The sequence below is a fragment of the Dipteris shenzhenensis genome, chromosome 26 (genome assembly GCF_047967505.1).
Source record: "Dipteris shenzhenensis isolate YYH24624 ecotype China chromosome 26, Dip_SZ_1.0, whole genome shotgun sequence".
Lineage (NCBI taxonomy): Eukaryota > Viridiplantae > Streptophyta > Polypodiopsida > Gleicheniales > Dipteridaceae > Dipteris > Dipteris shenzhenensis.
In genome coordinates this window covers 40,357,141-40,382,570 of record NC_141621.1, presented here as the reverse complement: position 1 = coordinate 40,382,570, position 25,430 = coordinate 40,357,141, and the positions used below count along the sequence as shown (strand labels likewise).

The window sequence follows — 25,430 nt, the reverse complement described above, 5'->3', positions numbered from 1 at the left end:
CATAGCGATGCAGAGGCTTTGATCGGTTGATGGGCTGCCAGGCAGCTGAGCTGGTTGGTCGTTGGAGACGGCTTTGGAGATAGAGTAGGAGCTTTGTTGCTGATATTGTTGATGGCAGAAGGCGAGAGATTGTTGAGAGCACAAGGCTTGATATTGTTAGAGAAGCAGTTGGAATTTAGACTATCACGCCTCTCTCTTTCTCAATGTAAGAGCATTAAGCACTCTCTCTCTCACAGAAATCTCTCAGCATAGATCTCTCATGAAACTTAATGAAATCCCTCAATGATCTCTCTCTCACTCAGAGAATAACTTCTCAGATTCTCGCAATGAAATGAAGAAATCTCTCTCTTTCTCATAAAGAACTTAAGAAATGAAACGGAAATACGGATGGAGATTTTCTCTCAATGAACGGAAATTTTCTATCACTCTACGGAAGTGAATGGAACACTCAATCTCTCTCGATCTCTCAATCTCTCAATCACTCTCACAAGAAGGATGGCGCCTCAGCGGAAGGCAGAACCATGCTCTGATACCATGACAAAATATGAAGAGGGGAGAGGAGAAGAGTGGAGAAGAGGAGAGAGGGCACAACTAGAGAGCACACCACAAATGACTAACTGTACACTAGATTTAGTTGAAAATGTAGAAGATATACAAACCCATTTAGGGTTAGGGCTAGGGCATCTAACCCTTTCCTTTATAGCACTCTATAAGGTTAGTGCTATGCACATATGATCACATGATGGTGCTATGCACACATGATCACATGATGTTGAGCGTGAACTCTCAACAATACTCTCCAGAGGACTTTGATTCCACTCAGTCGACTCCTCAAGGGCCTACCCTTGTGACTACCCCTGGGCCGACTCCTCTCGTGTCTAGCACAACGACTATGCCTCGGGGAACTCCTTTGCTAGTAGCCCATGGCTTCGACGGTAGTCCCAACGAGTTTTGTGCATGGATGAGCGCGATGTGAAGGCATCGAGATTCTTCTCTTTGCTATCCCAGAGGACCTCAGCTATTCCCTCTCCTACATCCCTCGAGGGTTAGATTAGGGCCATCGATGGCTAGACCTACTCGTTGACAGCCGTTCCCTCTAGCCCCTTCGACCGAGGGGTCATCACTTGGGCATACCCATCGTAAAAGAAGGAAGAGTAGGAAGGGTCGAGGCTGCTGTGGTGACTCAAGGGATGTTTTATTAGCCTCACGAAAAGACTTAGAGACCTTTATGCATCCGCTACTGGGCTTGTTTTGGAGGTTTACAACTATAGACAACGAGCCACAAAGGCTTACACAATCATAGGCTCGCAAAGAGCACAAACAACCACTACACAAAGTAGCTATCAACCTCACAACTCTGTGTGACAAAACAAGAGCTTATGTATCAGCTTGATGGAGAGATGGTACTGACTCGAGTAGAGAGAGCAAGGAGTCGTGCCACAACTCCTCAATAACCTCTTCATAGTTGCCAACAGTTAAGCGATCTGACTCTCATGGAGGAGTTCCAAACCGACAAAGCCGAATTCCTTGAAATTAAACATAACCTTAGATCCCAACCTTAAGACCAATTTCAAGGTAACCTTAGATCCCAACCTTCAAATCTAATGGAGGCAAGCTTCAATTCCATCGTAGATAGGTCATGCAGCTTGTTTCATGAAAAGCCAACCACTGGCTTTTCACGTATGTCGAGGTCTAGGGTCTTTTGTGACATGAGACTTATCTTAAAGCTGCCATATCAGCAAATCATCCTTCCAAAGGTGTCTTCTTAGCGTGATGGTGATGGCTCCAGCTTACAAAATTGATGTTGACTGTTGGAGCATGTGGATTCATCTTCTATGGGAGAAGAGTCTATGATCGGACAGCGTATGGTGCCTTCTAGCTAGGCCTGGCTCCACAGCTTAGGTTGAACTCGCGAGAATGTCCTCGAATGTGTTTCAGGGGTTGTTTCCACACACTGAATTCGGGTGGCAGTGCGGGCATCTGACTGGCTCAACAAACCTCACCAATTGTGTTTGACCCAATAGCGCACCGAGCTGTCAAAGCCACGGCCACCGCACCTCTGTGTGAGTTGACGGTTGTGCACCCTGATGCGCACATCTGAGCTACATGGAAACAACCCCTTAAAGGCTGTCCCCATACCATGCGATGCAGGCGATGCAAGGCCTCTTTGCAAGAGGCTCTCGGATGGCCTCTAAATCGTGATGCCTTCTCCATACAAGCCTGTAAAACCTCTGCAATCTCTGGCCTAATCAATATTTTTTGCAAGCACCCTTGAACGAAAGTAAATGATTGAGGAGCGATGGATGGACACGTCACTTGGGGCTTGTGCAAAAGACCTATGAACACCTGAATTGTTGCAAGCAGGGTCGAAAATTCAAACCTGCGAATGAAATGACTGAATGTAGGAGGTGGGGGGGGCGCTAGTGGGCACCACCGAGACCATCGTAGGAAGATGGTGCTTGGGATAGAGAGGATCCTCAATGGGGATGACTCCCATTATGGTGGGACCAATTTGAGAAGCTCGTCTAGGGGTCTATGGGTACACCCTAGTGTTTAGAGAAAACATTTTTCTCAACAAATCACAAAACTTGGGGTTTCAAATTTTGAAGGTTTTTGGGGAGAATTTGCAGACTGTTTAGCTAAAATATAACTAAATTGCCGAAAATTTTGAAGATTTTATAAAATTGAGAAAATATTTTCTAAATGTGAAAATGAAAATGTGAGAGATTAATAGTATATAGTATGGAGGTTTTGTGCGAAGACCTCCCAAGGGGCTGTGAAATGAAATTTGGATTTGGAGGGATGTTAAAAGAACACACGTCCCCCTCCCTCACGGGGTTCTGTTCAATTGTGTTTCGATTCAATTCGTCGTCTCCCTCACGCGATTGTGTTCTCCTCAAGAGACCAACAAGCACGGCTACACAGTAGTTTCTGCAGAAGATCAGACCGCGGCATGCACAGCTCTTGCGCAGCGTCTTTGCCAACGAGAAAGAATCGCAGCTCGTAGCTTCAGTGGCCAGACGCACCTTCCATCGCATTAGTGCACTTACCTCTGCGAATGGCGAGCTCTGCAACCAAGAAGCGTCCCGCAGGGGCTTTGGCTCCCTCGCCTGGCCTCCGCCAGAGCTCCCTCCTCTGCTTCTTCTCCAAACCATCCCCAACACTAGCTTCCAGCTCCCCTCCAACTGCCTTTCAGCAGCCTCTCCAAACCGACGACTCCGATAGCCTCACGCAAGACAGCTCCTGCAGTCTCGACCAAGACGGCAACAGCCTTCCCTGGTCTCAGCTGCTGGCTGAAACCACTTGGTCGAGTGCAGTTCCCAGGCGAGGAGAGGAGTTCGCTGATGAGCCTTGCGGTGACGAGCTGCCTGTTGTCTGCGAGATTACAAATGAGTCTCCTCAGGAAGAGACCAAGAGACGGAGAAGGACCCCGAGAGGTTCTCAGCTGCGGTCTGAGAAGACGACACATTTGGCGGCTAAGGTCTCGGCAGCTGGAAGGGATATTGCAAATGGTGGAGCTTCTTCGACGGAAGAGCCTAAGGCGGAATGCTTTGCGACTGGTTTGGAAGAGCACGAAGCTAGTGACGCGGAGCTTGATCTTCGCGCGCACTCTGCGAGTGATCTAGAATTAGGGGGAAGCCTCGGAAGAGAAACCGCCTGCTACCGCGAGGGTACTACAGGGGCGACAGGGGAGGGGCACAAGGAGCGTCCAACGATTCCTACTGTGCAAGATTGCGCTGTAAGCTCCCCTGAGGTGGAAGACGGCCATGGCGAGCCTGTGATGCCAGATCTGAGCAGCTCGGAAGCGGGTTCTGCTCCAAGCGAGGAAGCGAAACCGCAAATGGCGACGGTGGGAGATCACAAGGAAGACCTTGCAGACACTCCAAAACTGATGAAGCTCAAGCGGGGTTCAGGGCGCAGAATTTCCGCGCCTGCAGAACCTCTCGAAGCCCCGATCACCGATTATGAGCGAGAGCGGGAAGAGAACATCCGGCGGAATCAATCTTTCCTCCAGAAGCTTGGCATTTCTTCGACACTCCCAAGCCCCATCGAAAATTTCCGGCAGCATAGCAAGCTCAAAAGCAAGGCCGTCTCCAAGCTTGCCGCCCCGGCCTTACCCCTGAGGCGAAGCACAAGACTTCTGCATGGCGAAGGAGCTCAGCTCCAGGGAGACCCAGATATGGCTCAGTCCATGACCCCCCAACAAGAAGAAGACCTGGTTCTTTCCTACGACGATTCTTCCGTCCTGAAATATACATGTGGAGACCGCGTACGCAGTGGAGTGATTCAGACATACGACGATTTCAATCCTGAGCAGAAGAACATTGTCGGGTTCAGGCCGGTGGAGCAGGAGCTTCAAGATCCATATCTGACCAGGATTTACGCGATGAGTGCCGTTTTCGTTGCTGAGACGCGTAGGGCATTGTTAGCCGCAGGCGGGCACCAAGGCCAGATTGCAGTGTTCGGAACACGTATAGATGCTCCCGAATCATCCGCTGAGAGCGAAAAACCAGAGGAGACAGGCACTTTGCTCTCTTGGAAAGGCAGCAGCGGCTGGATTTCTGGCGTGAAGTTTCTTTCTGCAGACAACAATCAGGTATACCTCTTATTTTTCTTCTCAACTTTTTTAAGGCAAGTAATAAGAGGCCGTTCCCGCATGTGGCAAAGGAGGCAAATTTGCTTCTTTTGCCAACGCCTGCCATGTTCCCACGTGAAGCTCCTATATTTGAGATGCCAAACCTCGGCAAATTGTAGCACCGATGGAGACGGAGTTTGGGGCTCTCTAGCCGGGCAAATCGGGGCTGGGAGTGAATATAAGGCTCTGATTATCTCTGGGCAGTCGCTTCAGTCAACATTGGCGCAGAAGGAGGTGTTGCAGCGGCACATCGGGAGCATTTGCAGGGAATGGCCAGCAGCTTCGTCGTAGGCACGATTGCCATGCCATGCTTTGTTATGCCAGGGGCTGTAGCCTTGGCGTACGCGGGAATAGCCTCTAGAGGGCTTGAGTGTGATGTGCAACTATGAACTCTGGAGTCTCTGAAGGTTGAGATTAGCGCTGAAATTGGCAATGAAGAACTTGTCTCTCTCTCTCTCTCTCATTTCACTACTGATTCGTTGTCACTATGTTTGCAAAACCTTGAGGGTCTTTTTTTAAATAATTTTCGCCAAAACCTGGAGAAGTTAGACAAGAACATGAACGGTGATCTGTCAAGCATTTCTGATGACAGAAAAGTGGCTCTCCTGTCGTCAAAAGAGACCAGTCGTTTAGTTTGTTGTGTAAATATGTGTGTGTGTGGCATCTGAATCAAATTTAGCGAATAGACTGGATTGTTGTGTGCTACATAAACATTTTTCATGCATTTGTTGTGAGTGTTGCATAAACATTTTTCTGGCTTGTCTGAACTCTCTGATAGGGTTCTTGCCAGAGGGAATGGAAACTTCAGGCCAGTTGATGTTGGGCATCGGAAGGCTAGCTATCAAAGTAAAAACGTGAGACTGCTGTAAACATTCTAAAATCTTTTGGTCCTTGCCAGGGAAATGCAATGCTGCTACTGTCAAGTGCCAATGACGGCAAGCTAGTGCTCTGGGACATCAACAAGCAGCAAAAGTTGCAGCAACACTCAGGTTCTAGATCGGTTCCTCTCAAGCTCACAGAAGCTCAGAGCATCCATTCCAATGGCATCTTCTCTATGCACGAATTGGGGGGCCAGGTAGCCACTGCCTCCAAAGATTCAACAGTTGCGTGCAGCAAAGTTACAGCTACGGATATTGTCATGGAGAGATCCATCTCCGGCCATCATTGTGGAGCAATCAGAGGTGTAAACTTCAGGCAAGGCCCCCTAAACATCACGTTTCCAAGTAGAGATTAGCATTCAGGCAAGGAATGAATTTGCCTCAATGCTGAATTCATAGTTGGGCTGACGAAAAACTTGTTGTCCACATTAAAAGTTAAGTTGCAGATCTAGATGTGCCCTACTTTGTTTTGCTGAGCAGATTTTTGTGTTTAGTAAGGTGCCTTAACTATGTTTCCTTGGTTGTTGAGCAGAATTTTATGCTCAGCCAGCTCACATATTCTAATTTCTAAGGCGTCTGACCTTAGTTTGCATGCGTTGATCTACATCTCAGATGTCATGTTTTGAACTACTCGGACCTTAATTTGGGAAGATGTACGAGCCTTAGTTTGTTTCCTTGGGCTTAGCAGAAATTTCACTCAGGCACCAATTCTTTGGTCGATGCTTATTGCTCATGTTTAATGTTCTTTTACCTTAATCTTGCAGAGATATATGTACCTTGGCTGACTGCGGAGCTGATGGGTTGATCTGCATCTTAGATCTGCGAATGGCAGAGCCATGCTCTCTCGTCATGGACACAGCTGATGCTACAGGCGTGAATGTGATTGAATGGTGCCCTTCTCAGGAGCATCTTCTTTTATCGGCAAGCAAAGCCCCACAACTATCCCTCCATGACATCCGAAATCCGAAGGAGCCAATGCATAGATTGAGTGGCCATGTCAATCCCAAACTGGCCCGGTGCTCCCAGATCTATCGTCCAGCTTTTGTGGCTCAAGGATGTGCTATTGCAACTCCTGGGCAGGGATCAAAATCGGTATCACTATACTCCGTAGCAACAGGGAAAGCCATCAGCAGAGGACTTTTAGGCTACGATGCAAGTATGGTAATGTGGACTCCTCGACCTGATGACTCTTGCTCTGTACTGTGGGTGGCAGCCAGGCACATTTCCCAACTTGTCCCCTTGTGGCAGACATAGAACTCCACGACTGAGCTTCAATTTTATACAAAACCTTGAAGCCCAAAAAATGACCCAAATTTCCATTATCCAGCGAGATGTAGCATCTATCCCGATGCTGTATAGGCTTTTGGTGTCGTACATAGGTTCTCGTCCAGTAGACAGCCCGTGTTGCAATTCTCCTCCACTAGACAGCCCGTGTTGCAATGGATCAGAAACGTACATGATGGCCTGCAAGACCGCAGGAACAACTGCAACACTGCCAGAGCACATTCTTAGAAGCAATTTTGGCATGAGACTAACTTCTCATTCTTGAAGCTCGGCGTACAGTTTCCCCCAAAATTGTATTTATACAAACAAAAATAAGATCATATAAGTATAGGCCTATAACGAGGTTGTTAATCTAACTAAGGCGATCAGCTGTAGAAGCTGATGCTTCTTGCTAAGAAAACAAGCGAGTACAAGTACGAGGGAGGCGTTGATTTGGGGAGAGAGAGAGAGGTCGCTGTGAAAAACGTGCGCTAAGACACTTTTTAAGAATAGCGTAAGGAGAGCATTGCGTGCACGTAGGGTGTCTCGCTAATTCATTGCTGATGTGCACCAACAAACCATACTAGAAGGACTACAAGATGGAAACACACAACAAAAGGCAAGCACATCATGTGGCATACAAGCAAGAATACTCCATTTAATGTCATGGCTTACACCGGTCATGCAATCAACTAGACAATCATAAGGAGAGCAAGAACCATCCTTCAGGGTAGTGAGTATTTTGGAGAAATATTAATTTGCTATAGTACTAAAATAGCTACAATTTTGTGGACTCATATGTAAGCAAAAAAATGGGCCGATGTCTTTTGAACCCTTTTTGGTAGAGCATAAGTGTAACCACATGACAAGTCACAAGAAAAGCTAGGTAATCGATTGATTTTTAGCATAGAGGATAGAGTGGTAGAAATTCAATCATTGCGCAGTTAACAATGCAACCTTTGCACAACTAACAATACAACCTACATAAGGCAAATAGTAGGTTGGATCATAATTGACACAAAGAAGGCAAGGGAACTACAAAGTCCTTTGGCTCTATACCTCAAACATTATAATTAAAGTAGTGTAGCGATTAATTTGTCCATTTGAATAGCCCCCAAAGCATAAAAAATAAGCATAGCATGAATCAACACCCTTTAATAGAACTACAAACCTTTTGCAAACCCACACCCATGTGCATGGAAAATAGTATAAGCATGGGCAAAACCACCTCAAAATGAGTCAAGAAGCTCCTACATAGACAATAATGTTAGATTGCAAGTAGATCTTTATACAACCCCAATGTAGACCAAACGTATGTATGCAAGTACATCAAGCTAAGCTTTATACAACCCCAGTGTATGTATGTATGTATGTACATCAAATAGATCAAGCTAAGCTAAGTTATGTTTGTATGTATGTGTGTGTGTAGATACATGTGCATGTATAGTGTGTATGTGTCGATGTATACATACATACATACATATATATACTTCTTCCCCAAAGTTTTTTTAGTTCCCTTGACTTGTCATCCAAAAGGAAATTGATTCTCTTCCCTAAGCCTTCGAAGTTTTGTGCTCTTGTTGGTACCTCTACATCTCTCAATTCCTTTGATACCTACTCAAGGCACCCACCCCATGGTTAAATAGTCCATTGCTCTATTAACTGAGCTAAACTATAACCAATATGGATGTATCCCTTCATGGGGGTCGTGTTTGGCAAAGCTATGCATATTGATTGTTCCTACCAAAAGAGAAAGCGTTTCTATAGGAGGTAATTGGACCTAGAAGGGATATGTTAATTAGCTTTGTCTTTCTCATCAAAAGGTGGGGTATGTCAACAAGCTTTGCCTTTCTCATCAAAAGGCAAAGAGGGGGTCTTCCTAGCCTAGCCCAAACGCACCTTTAGGCTAAAGGTCATCATTAGTAATTTGGTTCTTTATGGACCGCCCTCTCTTAAAAATTTCATAAATAGATGGCTTCTTGGGATGGGGAAGAGAAAATAATACCTATGTACATTGGAAAGGTGAGGGACTATGCAAAGGCAAAGCATCCATGTAGCTTTGAATTATAGGATCAAGTTATAGAGTAAGCCCCTTTAGTGGCTATTAATAATCAATAATTCCCTCAATTGGAAAGGTAGCTTCACCACTATGCTTTGTGCTAATATATATATCTATATGTGGTTGAGGATGACATGCATTACACAAAGAACATTTGGAACCTATTTAGGTCATATTTGAAGTGTGGATGCAAGCTGCTCGAAATGTACCCTATCGTGTGAGCAAAACATAGTATGGTTTGACCATTATATTTGGAACAATTGTTTCCATAGAAAAAACCAATGGTATAGCTAGCCCTTTTCATTCATGGTTGGGAGGGTAGGCTAAGAGCCTTGGCCCAAATCACTCATGTATATGTCAAGAAATACATGCTAATGGCCCTCAAGGAGTTGAGAGATAACAAAGCAAGTTCGTTCTTACACTTGTTTGGTATGGATGAAGGTGTAAAGATCATCCTAGGACATCTCAAACTTGTTACTTCCATCTCATCTCTTTTGTTGATCCACTTGGTTTTTTAATACAAAGACCTAGTAGAGGAATCTCTTATCCCAAGCAGAGACTATGATATGAGTTTGTTTTACGGTGGGTTAATTCAGTTCAGTTAAGAAATTACCATGTGGCATAGTGCCAATTAAGCACACAGGAGCCCTTACTAAAGGTTTGAGAGAGGCTCTACCCATAGAGCTAGGAAGAGAAGATGCCATACTCAGGGGATGAGAGGTGCCTACATGCTCCACAGATCCTTTAAAACCTTTTCTTAAATTTCTAAATTTCATGTTTTTCGTCAAGAAGTTTTTTGTGCCTTGGAGGCATCGATGATATCACTAGGTATTGTAGGAGCACTGATCACTTTTTAACCTAACGGCAAAGTTTTTTTTCATAGTCCATTAGTGAAATGTAAAACCTTTCATTTTCTTTATGTTAATCACGTTTTCAACACAATTGCTTCTTATAGAAGTTGGTATTTCAATTCTTGGTGATGTGTTTTAGGTGAGAATTAACCATTTCAGTTTTGGATGAAAGTATTGTCCTAGCATAAACTCCTTTTTTTATAAACTTTCTAAGGTTTTTCTATCGCAAAAGAATAAGAGAAAGAATGCAAATTGGGGTACAAATAAGAAGGAAGAGAGTCCAAGGGAGGACAAAGGAAAAATGAAGATCAAGGAGATCAATGCAATCACTGATATAGTGACAATGACATTCTCTTCATGTTTAGTCTACCTGCTGCAAACTTGCTTATCACTTCAGATGTTGCATATTCCCAGGATTGGATTTTGGATTTTGGTGCTTCATTCCATGTTACTCACCATAGGAAATGGTTCTCCCTATGCATGTGGAAAGATAGGTTGTGTGCATCTTGGAAATAACTATGCATGTGACAAAGTGGGAGCAGGTGACATAAAGTTTTCTTTTGCAAATGAGTTTGCATTGTTTTGAACAATGTGAGACATGTGTCTAAGCTGACCAAGAGTATTATTTCGGCGGGTCAGCTAGATGATGTTGGTTTTCAGACCATCTTTGCTTTTTAGAGTTGGAAAATTCAAAAGGGCTCTATGGTTTTGGCAAGAGGTGCGAAGTGTGGGACATTGTATCCCTTACATGTATCAGGGGTGTCTGAGCATGTTGTTGCAATAACCGAGCAGTCCAGTAATTCTTTGTGGTATTATAGATTGGGGCACATGAGCTAGAATGGAATGAAACTCTTATGCTGTTTGGATTATGTACCACATTTGAGTTTTTTTGATTTTGAATTTTGTGAGCATTGTCTTTATGGGAAGTAGACTAAGTCAGCCCATAAAAGAAGGGGAAAGAAAGAGATTGAAAAGCTTGATCTGGTGCATTTAGTTGTATGTGGTCCCATGTCTACATATTCATTAGGTGGGGCTGAATACAATGTGACATTCATTGATGATGCAACTAGGAAAGTGTGGGCTTATGCTATACATTGGAAGAGCGATGTGTTCTAGGTATTTCAAAAATGACTGGCTTTGGTTGAAAATCATTTCGGTAGAATGATTAAATGCCTACGGATTGAAATTGGTGGAGAGTATCTCTCTCATGACATTTAGCATTTCTGTGATACATGTGGGATCAAGAGGGAGCTCACGTCCCCTCGTATTCTAGAGCAAAATCTAGTTGTAGAACCAATGAACTGCACCATTCAGGAAAGGTTGCAATGCATATTTTCAAATGTAAGTCTTTCTGGTGGTTTTTGGACTTAGGTAATGAAGACTATAGTGCATGTGATCAATAGATCACCTAGTAAGAGTTTGGATGGTGGTATTCTTGAAGAGGCATGGAGTGGCAAAAAACACTCTTACTCTCATTTGCGTATATTTGGGTGTGAGGCATATGCAAATGTCCTAAAAGAGCTTTGGAACAAGCTAGATCTTAAGTCTAGGAACACATCTTTTTGGGTTATGGTGAAAGTGGAGAGATGGGCTATCGTCTCTCTGAGATCCTGAAGCAAAGAAAATCATGTGAAGCCATGATGTGGTTTTGAATGAGAAGATGTATAAGACACCCAAGAGGGATGTGGAAATGAGGAGAATCACTTTCCAGGATGTGAATCCATCCGGCACCAAATGTGTAGGAAACGGTGCCACCAGATACTCCCACAGGTACACAATTAAGGGCAGATGATGGATCATCTGTTGGTGGAAATGATGAGCCAAATGTGGCTAATATGCAGGTGGGACAACAAGCTAAAATGCCCTTGAGAATATCATCTAGAGTGTTTAGACCATCTAAGACATTTGTTCCAAGGGCAGACTATGTGATGCTCATTACTGATTGCAGGGAGCCTTGTTGCTACAGAGAGGCTATGATGCATGAGGATCAGCATAAGTGGGAGTGTTATATGCAATCAGAGATGAATTCAATCATAAAAAATAAGACTTGGGACTTGGTTTCTTTGCCACATGGAAAGAAAGCATTGCCATGTAAATGGGTCTACAAGATGAAGGTCACAGGTGATGATGTGCCTAAGTACAAGGCATGTTTGGTTGCTAAAGGGTTCAAGAAAGAGAAGGGTGTGGACTTTGATGAGATCTTATCTTCAGTTGTGAATATGACCACACTTAGATGTGTACTTGGACTTGTGGCAACAGAGGTTATAAGTATTGGATGAACATTGTGATGAATTCTACTTCCCTCATGGCCCTCAAAATATTCTCTATTACAAGTATTGGATGAAGATTGTGATGAGCTCTAAATCCCTCATGTCAATCATAAGAAAATTCAGACCACTTGGTCTCTTGCTTGTCTCATCAAAGGGACTTTCACTTTCTAGTTACCTCTTGTTTCACCATGTGAAACATACTAAGGCTTTTTGGGTCCAACTATTTTTTTAATTGTTTTTGGAATGAATACATTCATTTGCAATCTACAAGTAGCCATTGAAAAAGCCAATTTACAATCCTGTCACTCGAGAATATATTGATTTGTGATATTGGTAGGTCTACAAGCTTTGGGATGATTACTCAGTAGTGACTTGGATTCTTGAAATCCTTGTAAGCTAAATCATCAACAACTATCAAAGTGTTGCAATCGTTAAACACTCCGTTCTTGCTCCAGAATTTGTCTCAACACTTGCAAAAATATGGCTTGTCTATTATAGGTATTGTACTTGAACCCTCCAATTGGAAATGCTCCTAGCTAAGAATATGGATTTTAAATTTGGATGGTCGATGTGAAAATGCTTCCTCTATTAGGTGCCTGACTTTCCCTTGCCATGAACAACTCTAGATGCAGACCATCAAATGATCCAAGCACCATTGCAAGAATGCAATTGCATCCTTTTGTATCCATACTTGCTCATGGATGTCAAATTGTACCTCTGCCATCCAAGCTATGTACCTTGGAAGTAGGGCACCTGTCCTTAAAGAACACAATAGCACACCACTAAAATCTAGTACGATACATTATCCTCTTTAGTTGGCACAATATTTTTATCCCTATCAACATCTTCTAGGGAAGGTGGCGCTCACAATATCTCTTCCATTTATTCTTTGTGTGGCATTGGCTTTTCCTATCATAGCATTTGTATTTCCTCTTATGGACTAGGAGACAACAATGTGGATAATTGTTCATCACAAATTATGATGTGTATGCGTAGACGTTGAAGCAAATTATGAGGTATGATTGCTTTCAAGTACACCAAACACAATATTTGAGGCACCCAAACAATATGAATTAAACCCCCTACCTACAACACATAAAAATGAAGGTAGCCACATAATTAATGTACAAATAGCAAGAACAAAGCATCCTGCAAATAAAGTTTACTAGCCCTATTTAACAATACTTTATCTATGGATTTAATTAAATAAAATCCAATATACTTAACCACAAAAAGGAAAAAAGAAAACTATTGCATAAAAAAGAAAGGAGATCTCATTTATATCCAGTTTACAAGATCACCGAATTGGAGCTCATACATGAAAAGAAAAGGGAGATCTTTCATTATATATCCAGTTTACAAAATAGAGTTTAAAGATCATTGTGGTTACTTGATGAGGTGGGGATCTATCCAAATAAAAGAGCTAAAAGGGGGGAAAATAAATGGCTATAATGCAAGAAACTATGAACCTCATAGTTTCTTGCATGCATGAGGTTTGGGCGATTTGGGGTTTGGGTTCTTGCACCTGTTGTGCAGTTTGCTTTCTTTACAGGAGACACTCGACTCAAGTGATCATGCCCCTTCTTCCTCGACAACCTTTTCAGTAGGTGAACCGAGGGAGAGGCATCTTGGAAATCCACATCAATAATATCCGCTGGGCCATATCCCGTAGAGCTACAAGATCTTTCACGAGGTTATCAACCATTTTAGTGTCACTTGCACTTGTCGGTATTTTTGGGCGAGTGATATTTTTCAATGTTAGCCCTACAAAAGGGATGCTATCATCAACATCCTTAGTTTTTTCTTCCGTCACATCCTTCACAATGGGAAAATCAATGTATTTAACCATAGCAACAACTCGGGCATCGAGCTCTAGCATGTCAAGTCGATCTTCAAATTCATCCTTGCCTCTACCTATTGTGTCCTCTTTAGTATCCCAAGACTTGTGAGGCCAAGTATACCTTGTTAGATGCACATAAGGTATCCTATGATTCCTCTCTCTCCTCCACACCTTGAGTTCTCAGTGCCCACCCCAACTTGTTCATTAGGCAATTTACCTTTTGCAGTCTGCCATCTTGTGCCATGCCTCTCAGCCTACAATGATGCCACAACATTGATTTGTGTTGATGTACTTGACATGGAGAAAAAGCATCATGGATGAATTTACCACCTGCAGTCAATGTACAAAGGGTTAGTTAGCAAAATAAAAAAATTGTTATTAGCATACTAGCATGATATAGCAAGAAATAAATTAAAAAAAGAGCATTTGGTCCTCACGGAAGCTCAGATTTGGTCTCTTGTTCCAAGCTACCATACTGTAGTGCTAGTTAGTATACCATAAGTCCACTTAGCATGAATGTAGCAATACATGATGGGGTGCTAATTAGCATGCTAAATAGCACTTTGGTATGATAGCTTGCATAGTATGGATGACATTTTCATGCTAAATAGATGTACAGTATGCTAACTGGAATTAGCATAGAGGAAATAAGGATAAAGCTACTTAGCATTCTATATTTCTAAGACGTCTAACTAGCATTAGTGCTAGTTAGCATGTTGTTAATAGCATAGGGAAAATAAGGATAAATCTACTTAGCATTCTATATTTCTAAGACCACTAACTAGCACTAGTGCTAGTTGGCATGTAGTTAATAATGCTAGTTACAATATTATAGTGCTAGTTAGCATACTGTAGTGCTAGTTAGCCTACTAGCATAGTGCTAGCTAGCATACTACAGTGCTAGTGATGCACACTACATGCTTGCTAACATACTAAGTGCTAGTTAGAAGACTACAATGGCTAGCTAGTATACTATGGTGCTAGTTAGCATATTACAATGCTAGTTAGCATACTATAGTGCTATTTAGTATACTACAGTGCTAGCATTCTGTAATACTAGTTAGCATACAATGTTAGCAAAAAAGAAAATACATTGCTAGTTATCAATGCAGCTATGCATAATGAGCTGCTAGTTTATTAGCATAATCTAGAGTCAGGTATCATATACGAATTAAAGCAATGAAACTAGCTACCATACAACATTTGTAAGAGTTCTAGGTATGATACTTTAATACTAGTTAGCACAGTAGAGGTCATCCTCGAGGCTACCACTAAGGAATATGTAAGATAGCACGTGCGATCAAGGGAAGGGGTTTTAGATTTTTATGCAGTTACAGAAAATATACATATAGACGGGGTTTTAATTCAAAAAGTGGAAATTTTCATACATAAGGGGTTTTAATATATACATACATAAGGGGTTTTCATAAAGTGGAAAATATATATACATAAGGGGTTTTAATTCAAAAATTGGAAATTTTCATACATAAGGGATACTTTAATCATCTCAAAATTTATAGAAGGGGAGTATATAGGTTATAAAAAAATGTAGGTAGGTTTTTTTAAAAATACCCCTTATACGCACGTGCTATATGGGGTTTTTATATAGTGCTGCCCCCTAGGAGGTCATCTAGTAAGCAATCTAGAAATAACCAAATTCTCATATTCAAACCATGTAGTACACAGATGGAGCACCAAATAGCATATCAGATTGCTAGAGTGGTGTCTACAATTACTCCCCATAGTTTGGTGTTTTAAAAACCCTTTGATTAACATCCTTAAACCCTGCATGCAATCCCTATAGAGCAAGCACTCGCAAAGTAAAGAAAGTGATACATGTGCCTACATGGCAACATGACCATGGCAACATCCTGATCAACCTCAAGTGACATGCCATAGCCATCGCATCCAATGGGTGTAACCCTCCTGCTACAACTGCCACAAATTATTTCTATACAAGGCCTACTATAGATGGTGCAATTGTGCCCATAGCCAAATTATATAGGGAGGTGGCAATGCATGGGTCTGATGATTAGACCTTCCTCTCCATCCACAACACCAGCTCCAGCTGATGTTCACGTTCCTCAACTTTTCTTTCCTTCAACTCCACATCAATACGTTTAAAGAAAGGATACAACAATATTAATTGTGCATCTAATGAACATAAAATGCTGCTATTTTATGAAAACACAAAGTCTCTAGTAGTAACCTAAAGCATGATAACATTGTTGTCCTCGAGGTGAAGATCTTCCATCTCGGAAGCCCCAAGTGTTTTAAGGGTAGTTTTCATAGTGTCAATGACCATCTCAAGTCCAAATTGCCTCTCTTCAACAACATCAATATTCATTTGTAGGGAGTGCAATTCCTCCTATGCTTCTTTTAGCCTCTTTCTTAGCATTGTGACAACTGGCCTCACTATCATTACTGGCATGTGCTATCTTTGCAGCAGCCTAATTCATGTTGCATAGTTATGATCTCCTCTTGGGCCTTGCTCAAGAGCCACCTAGCCTTAGGGCGCAAACTCCCTTTAGTAAGAAAACCTATCAAAATCTTGAGTATGAGATGACTTTAACAATATGCCATGAGTAGAAATTATTCAAATTAACATGGTTGTGTTCTACACTAAATGACCTTGAAATTTGGGTAACACACGAAAAGGTTACATTAATTTGAAAGGAGATGGGTTTTCAGATTTTAGTGTATTTTTTGTTTTACCACCCCTCATCCAAAAGACCCCCCCTTGGGGCTCACATATTATGAAAAATATGTACACATCTTAAAATCTTGCATATTTTTCAAGGTATATACCATATAGTTTGTGGGAGGGGGGACATGAAATTTTCATATTTCTCCGTTGCATATTTGAAAATTTTAAAGGAAATCCATGCATATTATATATGGACCTTGTCCCTCCATAGACTACAACATTTGCCCAATGTTTGCATGATTTCAAATTGTACATGCAAGTTTTTTCATGATTACAATCTCTAATCTCAAAATCTATTCTTCTTCAAGTGCTAGAAAGATATGCTATTTGGTACATGTTAACAATCTTACAAACCATAGCACATTAATGTGCTCTAAGCCCACTAGAATTTTAGAAAAATTGATAGGACTACGGCAGCTAGAATATATTTTACCAAAATTGTTGCATCCTTTATGTCAACATATACATACAAAGAGGGCTCCTTGCAGCATTTTACCACCTAGCCTTTAGACCTCTGAAAGAGAGCTTCTTGTCACAACTAGAGCATCCATGCCTATGTAATTCATATTGTCTTCTTTGTTTTACCTCTTAGATGCATCTCTCTCTCTAAAAAGTATTCTCCCCTGCCTAACTAGTACTTACCAAAATTATGGCTTTTCTTGGTGCCATGTGTATCATAAGGTCTTACCATGCAAGTGCTCTCATGAGGATCCCTTTGCACCTCTGTATTAATGCTAGAATTAGGGACAACCTTAAAGCCCCACTAACTGCTATAGGTGGCGTCATTGAGCACTTACCACCTCACCATCATCAAGCTAATGTGGCTTCCATGATTATGGATTATGTAACATTCCCTTCCCTTTAATAATGGTTTACATCCTCAAAAACAAAATTGGGAAACCTCCTCTAAAAATTGCTTACCCTTTCCCATGTTGAACTCCATTTAAGTCTATCTTTCCACTTAACCAGACATTCTTACCATATTGTATGTCACATTCTTTTTTCTTGTCTATCTAAAATTTTTCTACTTCATGTGGTAAAGTAGCAGGTTCAATGAGTTCAACTAGGACTTACATGAAAAACTAGATGTAATCTACATCCTCTGGTAAGGCTAATTAAGCAAGTTCTCCAATTCTCTTAACTATTGTGAATGATCCACAATACCTAGGAGACAACTTTGGAGATTTACCAATCTTTACGGATTATGAACATTCAGGTAACTTGAGAGAGAATTTCTCATTTACTTTAACCTTTTACGATGTGGGTTTGCATAACTTCTTGCTCTATCTTGAGATTTTCTAATGCTATCTTTAGCCAACTTTAGCATTTGATTCATATCCTTGAGAAAGTCTTTGGCCATTTGAAACTTCTCTTTTTCGAGTCCCATTGTAGCTAGGGCTCTAGGCTAAAATCAATAGAGTCATCATGAAGTCTTTAGCCACTTGAACCTTCTTTTTTTCAAGTTCCACTATAGCTCAGGAGGCTCTAGGCTAAAATCCATACATCATCATGAGAATGGACTAAAACTTGTGTCTCCACCTGCAAGCTCCTCCTCCTCTATATGTCACCTGAGATTTCCATATGGCCACCCTAAGAATGAAAAAACTTAAAAAATGATATTACAACTTATTGTAAAATCAATGCTACAATCAAATAGGCTTGAGAACAACAATGATTGGACTAGAATTACATGCCAAGTAGCCACCACCTCCTAGTTGATCTCATACCCCTAATGGTCCATCTCTTAGAAAAATGGCCTCACCCCTACTTGCCGGGCAAACCTATACTCTGTGCTTGTAGGAGGACAACCAATCATAAATTCCCATGGACCCAAATTAAGAGAGTTAGATGAGGCACCATATATGGTTAATTAATAAAATAAAAGGATAATAATAAGAGGAATACTCCATGCTTGTAGGAGGACAACTAATCATAGATTCCTATGGACCCAAATTAAGAGAGTTAGATGAGGCACCATATATGGGTAATTAATCAAATAAAAGGATAATAATAAGAGAAATATACTTACCACCCATGCCTCGTAGCCTACCCTTCTACCACTCCTGAGGTGTGAAGTACCTAAGGTGTCCCATAGTTTCACCGCCGCCCTCCTTTGATTATCAAACTTGTCAAGCATCTCTTTGAACTCTTGCAAACTTCCAATCATCTTTATGTGCGCATGAATGCCTACTTTGTCCCAACTTGAGTCTATCTCTTATCTCTAACCTACGATGTTAGAGACATATGCTCATGCGCTAACTTGTAATCCATTGGGTTTGGAAATTTCTTCTTGATCTTGTGTATTAGAGACTTTATTTCTTGACTCTAATTGCTCCAGTATTGGAAGGTCCCTCATTTGAGCAATCACCTATTTTCCCTTCTTATCCTCAAGGATCTCTCAAAATTGATTGAGAGTGTATGATATGTCCTCAAGATTGATATGCTCTAGTATCCATGGAAGCATGAGGTGGGAGTGGCGGTGGACTGTGGGGTGGTGGATCCACTTGGGGTGGAGTGAGAAGGGGTGGAGGTAAGAGTGGTGGAGTGAGAAGGCATGGGGCCAGTACCAAGTTGTGTCTCATTGTGGTGGGGGAGGTGGGAATGTGTTGACTCATCTATGTCTTCACTCCCACTACAACAAGAGCCCCTCCCAGTCTTGCTAGAGTGAGTGGTGTAGCTAGGGGTGGTGGAGCCAGAGGTGGAGAGGGGGCCAGTGGCAAGGTGCACCATCTCATCCACATTTGCCAGCTATCCACTCCAACAAATACCCTTATTAGTCTTCCTAGAGGCAAGATGCCGGCCCCCAAGTGATGATGGCTGACTAGATGTGACAAGCAACACCCGTTGGGTAGGCAATGTTGATGTTGTAGCACTAGGGAGATCTGATACGAGAGGAGAGGCACCAGCCTAGGTTATGCGAGACAAGATAAGATGTTGGTATCTCTCCAATCATGAAGGCTATGAAGTCGTTAGGACTCGTGAGGCCATGGCCTCCCCTAAAGCTTCTAAACTGATTTGAGGTAGAAGACCTGTGCTGTGAAGAGACAAGAGAGGAAAGAGTGTAAGAGACAGAGAGAGAAGAGTACGAAAGAGAGGGAGAGAGGAAAGAGTAGGAAAAGAGTAGAGAAGAGAGGAATAGAGAAAAGAAAGGAAGAGAGTAGGACAAAGAGACGAAAGAGAGGAAGAGAAAAAAAGAGAAGAAGAGGAAGAGAGAGTAGGAGAAAGAGAAAAAAGAGAGGACAAGAGAAAAGTGCAAGAGTACTAGGAGAAAGCAGAAAAGGGGAATAGAGAAATAGAGGAAAAGAGAGGATAGAGGAAAAAAGAGTAGGAGAGAGAGAGAAAAGAGTAGGAAGAGAGTAGGAAAGAGAGGAAGAGAGTAGGAGAAAGAGAGAAAAGAGAGGAAAAGATTAGGAGAAAGAGAGAAAACAGTAGGAGAAAGAGGAGGAGAGAAAAGAGAGTAGAGAAAGAGAGGAAGAGAGGAAAAAAGAGAAAAGAGAGGAAAAGGGTAGGAAAAAGAGAGGAAGAGAGCAAAAGAGAGAAAAGAGAGGAAAAGAGTAGGAGAAAAAGAGAAAACTTAGGGAAAGAGAGGAAGAGGAAAGAGAGGAAAAGAGAGAAAAGAGAGGAAAAATAGAGAAAAGAGAGGAAGAAAGAGAGAAAAGAGAGGAAGAGAGAAATTATAGTGGAAAAGAGAGAAAGAGAAAGAAAAGAGAAAAAAGAGAGAAAGAGCAAGAAGACCGAGAAAAAGAGAGAAAGAGAGGGAGTGAGAGTGAATACAAATAAGTGTCCTATGCCCATCACATTTGCTATAGCTTAAGGTGCTAGAAAATGGCCATTGCAACATAAAAATAAAAGAAAAAGAGAGAAAAGTAGAAGTTCCTTACCTAGAGCTCAAGAACGAGAGACAACATTGGAGCGCAAGATTGCGATTTGACCAGCTCCCCTATAAAACAAAGCAAACAACTCATTTTTTTAAAACACTAGTGGGTAAAGCAAAAACTAGTGGGAGAAACAAAGCAAGGGACTAGAGCAAATTTGCAAGGGAAAGCCCTACTACAAGCAAGCAACTAGAGCAAAAACGAAAGCAAACAGCCAAAACAAGAGGTATGGTTTTTCACTACATCTTGCTATTTCCTATGGTTCCACTTAGAGGAAAAGGAAAGGGCATTGTGAGGGAAAGTGGAATAACTTGAGGAAAAGTAGAGGAAAACATGGTAAATGAATAACTTAGAAAGCATGAAATTTGAAAAGAAAGAAAGAGAAGAGAAACACATACCTTGAAAGAAAGGGAGCAAGAGTTGGGTTGCAACACCTACAAAGGAGAGGGACATTTGCGGAGAGGATGGAGAAGTGGGAGCTGAATGGCAAAATATGTAGGAAAATAGAATTGTGGGAGAGAAAAGTGCGAGCACAAGGCCTCATCTATTTTTGCTAACATTTGTTAGTATATACCAGCAGTTTGTAAACACACAATGTCGCTATATATAGACACTTATCCATTGGTATATACCAATAGATATAGGGTTTGGCATCAGTATATACTGATGAAAAGGGGGTTTGTGCACATACCAATGTATAATTAGGGTCTGAAGCTGGTAATGCCAATGGAATAGGACACTTTCCTAAAATTGATGGATGCTTGGGTGATTTTTGACTTTTTTAGGTCTTGACTTGGTTTTGTGTTGTGATTTTGGAGGTGTGCAGATGGCGAGAATGAGTGGAAGCTCTTCGGATGAGGGGTCAAGGGCCAGGAGCACGGAGTGGAGAGGTTGTCTTTTCCTTGCACACATTGCAAGTGAGAAGTTTGAAATCAACACCGTATTGTCATATGGCACATGCAAGCATATGGAGAGTCATTTAAAGTATCATCGATTGTTGGTGGCACTTGTGGTGAATCATCGATAAGTCAATGGTATTTGAGTTTGTGATTAATGGTATTTGAGTGCGAGATCACACTAGAGAGAGGGTCTTAAACATTGGGGGGGAGGAGGGGGGGTTTTGAAAAGGAACCTTTGCTAAGAGTGAGAGGGGGTAAAAAGGCTTTAATGACTTGGCTTTCTCACAAACACCTAAGACCTTAGAGTGACATGGCTTTTCCTCTCTATGGATATTGATATGAATTTTGTGGCTTCTTCTTTTATGTGCAGATCAAAGTCATGCCTCATCCTCCCAGGCTGGTTCATAAAAAAGAATCACAATCTCTCTCAATCGGATGGCAGAGCTAAGTAGGAAAATGGAACCACTCCTTCTTATATGAAATATAGTCACTTGAATTCAAGCCAGATTCTTGAAACAACTTATATATATACATAAGGAAATCTTGACCATTCTCTATGTAGCAAAAAAAAAGGATCTGCTAGATTATTTACTAGATATAAATACACATATCTAGTAAAAATCCAAACTAGAGAAAATGAGAGTGTCTCTATATAGTTTATCTAGAGAAAATGGGGAAAAAATTCACTATGTAGAGAGTCTTAAGAGAATTTTACTGTATAGATAGAATTTTGTTATATAGGAAAAAATTACTCTATATAGAGAATTGGTCCATAGAATTTCACCATATAGGGAAAAAATTCTCTATATAATGAAAACATAAAATGGATTTTTTGTATATAGATATTAGCCAAAAAATTTGAATATATAGTGAATAAGATTCAATATATTCATTTTTAACAATACAATTTTACTATACATATTAAAATAATCAATACAATTTTACTATATATTAACGTAATTATTTTACTATTGTTATATTCCAAAGGTAAATTAAAACAAAAGTGAGGCATTCTATTCAACTCCTAGAATCCTTGTTGTCGAACCTTCTTTACAACTACTTTCTGCTTCTCCACTAACCAAGAAGTACATCTACTGTCATAATTCTCAAATCATACTCAAAATTTTTCAAAAGTGTTAGAATCTTTAAAATCCATTTAAAAAAATAGACCAAGTTTTAAAAACACATTTTTTGATATCTGCTGCCGAAGACAGCCACCTGCACACTTTTGACTGCAATCCAAGAACTTCCAGTTACCACTACACAACTGATCAACTGGAATCAAAATGGCACTTTGCTCCTTTCAATGGCAAGGCAAAGCAACACACCACCTAATAATGGCAATCAAGGTGTCCAATAATGCCTCACAATATTCCAACAGTCAATCACTAGCAGCTCATAGCATGAGCAAACAACAATCAATATGTAGTCGGAATCAGGCATAAAAAGTACAACCGCTTGCTAGGCATCAAGATCCTCAAACCAACCACTGTATCACAGCAAGATCAAAGGCATCTAATCCATTGTAAATATTCAAATATCACTGCAAAATCATGCATCAACCATGGACCATATCAGGCCCCAAGATGCATCCACCAGTAGTATGTCACTAGCATAGAATCACCCTGTATTTCTTTTTCAACTATAAGTGGCAACCAATCTCTTGAGAACCTTCAAGAGGTCTTCTTCCCTTAGCCTCCAAGCTTTGATAGATAGTCTTTAATAGACTTGAGTAGATGCAACTTCCACAGCTTCAATATGCCAGATTTCTTCACAAGAATTTTAAAACGGTGATTTGGAGATGTAAACGATCGAATTCGACCAAAAAATAGTAGACCCAAGTCTGATGGACTTGAAATTACTTAGAGTGGCAAAATTGAGTAATATAGAGTACTCGTTTGTAAAATTTCGACATCATGACCAAAAACTGCCTGTAGAAGGGAGGACAAGCCAATAATTCTTCAACACAGGCTTAGCATGTCTCTCTTATCCTCAAAAACAGCCAGGGTTCTGCTTCAACATACCACTCTACCACAGTAGCTCACCCATAAGCATTGAAGTGCTCTAATACCATGTCAAAGAAGATAGCATAGCAGAAGCGAAAACACCCAGGTATGAGGAAGAACACCAGGAGGGCAAGCAGCCTCCAACACACAGTCTATTCCATACTAGAAGGAAAAAAACAGTACATCCACCAAGTGAACACTCTAAAAAGAACTAAAACCACAAGATAAGACCTAACTAGACTGATAAGAACTAACCATGGGTATGAACCATGGTCTGACTACTACTAACTACTAACACACCAATCATAGTGCCAATAGGCATATCCAGCTATTCGTAACATATCTGTGGGATAGCATACTTGAGCTTTGTCTTCCAACATTTCTCGGCACACGGCTTTCTTGTTGGGTGAAACACACATCTCGACCTCCCAAAATGATTGTACAAGTTCCTTTATTTCATCATTGATTGGGCTAGTGCAATGTTGCTTCCAACATGCAGCCAATGAGGATAGTCCATTACCATCATCAGCCTCTGTGCATAGACTCTGGATCTTGCCTCATACAAGCTATGCCTAGGAACTTGAAGTACTCTTGAGACCTTTTCCAGGGGAATTCATTGATTGGATTTCATCAACATAGTCAATGCACTTTTCTTCAAAAACAACTCATATTTGGAAGCTGGTTGCTTTACAATGGCCAGTGTACTGCGAACATTGTCAATGAGGTGGCATGCCTGAACGTCACCTTTTTCTCTCAATGAAAGGTCACGAAGGCATTGGAACCAAGGATGTTCCAATATTGAATTGGAAAGTTCAGTCCTGAGTTTTGCACCCATGCCAATCGTCATGCTATCAAAATGTTTTGCACCCATGCCAGTCATCATGCTAAAAACATTTTCACAGTTTTGTTAATAATCCTTTGCTTTTGCAAGTCATCAATTCCATGTATAGTAACCTCCCTCTTGCATTTGTCTCTTGCGTGCTGCTCTCTTTTCTTTCCAGCATCATAATCCCTTATGATATGGTCCCATACTATTGGTTCAATGGGTCTTCCCATGTTGCCTTGCATTGGCTTACCTTGTTGGTAGCTCAAATGTAAACCCAAGCCTTGCAATTCAGTGAAGGCTTGAACTAAGCAATGCTCTCAATAGTCAACGTGTATATGTTATGTACCACACTACAGCAACATAGCAGACAATTTCAATACAAAGAGATGGGGCACAACATGTATGCACTATACACAACATTACCTATGCTATACAAGGCTATACACCCCACAAATCCTGCTATGTAGTGCACAGTTTGAGTGCACACATAGATGTGGACCTATGCATACTATATAGCTCACTATTTGTGCTACTCAAACCTATATAGCAGACAATTTCAATATACATAGATGTGGCACACCATGTATGCTCTATAGCACACTATTTGTGCTATTCAGCCTGCAAGTCCTACCTCAGACGGCTTCAGCTTTCATTGTTCCCATTGTCAATTGCTTAGTCAAGCTAATAGAACATCATTTCCTAGTTCTAACTTTGAATGATGTAGAGATAATTAACTTGGAGAGGGTAGGACTTGGGCAAAAAGCTTTTGATACAACAATTGTTTTCAAGGACTTCAAAAGCAAGTCCCTAGCATCATACTTCAAGTCCTAACTAGCATTAACTAGAATATGATAGTCCACATTGTAATAGGTAGAGATTAAGTCCCGAAATCTACCTATTAGTAGAAATACAACATCCTCAAGAATGCATTCAGAACTTCCGAAATAGAACACATCAACTCAGAATTTAGTACAACATAGATAGTCGATTAAGGCAAACAATTGCATATTCCTTGTATTGTAAAGGCTTCTGTCACAACAGCCTATATAGAATAGGCATAGAACTAGACAAAACAGAGTCCGATCGGAAATATCATATCCGCATTCGGAATATTGCATTATAGGTATATGAGCCGAACAACTAGCTTCCTACATTTGGTAGTTGCTTATTGACTTGCATATGCGCCTCATTAGCAGTTGCACAACTAACTCCCATTAAGGTTTTTCCATACGTCTTGTATCATTGCTAAAGATAAAGAGTTCATAAATGTGTTTTAGCTACACTCGCCCACACCGGCACACCCGATGGAACAATCACTTT

General features: G+C 41.2%; 1 protein-coding gene across 1 annotated transcript; it reads left to right on the top strand.

The window, feature by feature from the left end:
• Positions 1-2,886: 2,886 nt before the first annotated feature.
• Positions 2,887-7,160, top strand: LOC147885069 (uncharacterized). Its single transcript, XM_087397804.1, has 3 exons — positions 2,887-4,597; positions 5,535-5,830; positions 6,279-7,160. Exons 1-3 carry the CDS (start codon positions 3,059-3,061, stop codon positions 6,766-6,768), a joined length of 2,325 nt encoding a protein of 774 aa, XP_087253930.1. The 5' UTR covers positions 2,887-3,058; the 3' UTR covers positions 6,769-7,160.
• The last annotated feature ends 18,270 nt before the right edge of the window (positions 7,161-25,430 follow it).

Excerpts from the sequence above, each read along its gene's own strand:
- LOC147885069 (XM_087397804.1), top strand. The coding sequence starts at position 3,059 with ATGGCGAGCTCTGCAACCAAGAAGCGTCCCGCAGGGGCTTTGGCTCCC. Across the intron at positions 4,598-5,534 it reads TTTCTGCAGACAACAATCAG|GGAAATGCAATGCTGCTACT; the intron begins GTATACCTCTTA and ends GGTCCTTGCCAG. Across the intron at positions 5,831-6,278 it reads ATCAGAGGTGTAAACTTCAG|AGATATATGTACCTTGGCTG; the intron begins GCAAGGCCCCCT and ends TTAATCTTGCAG.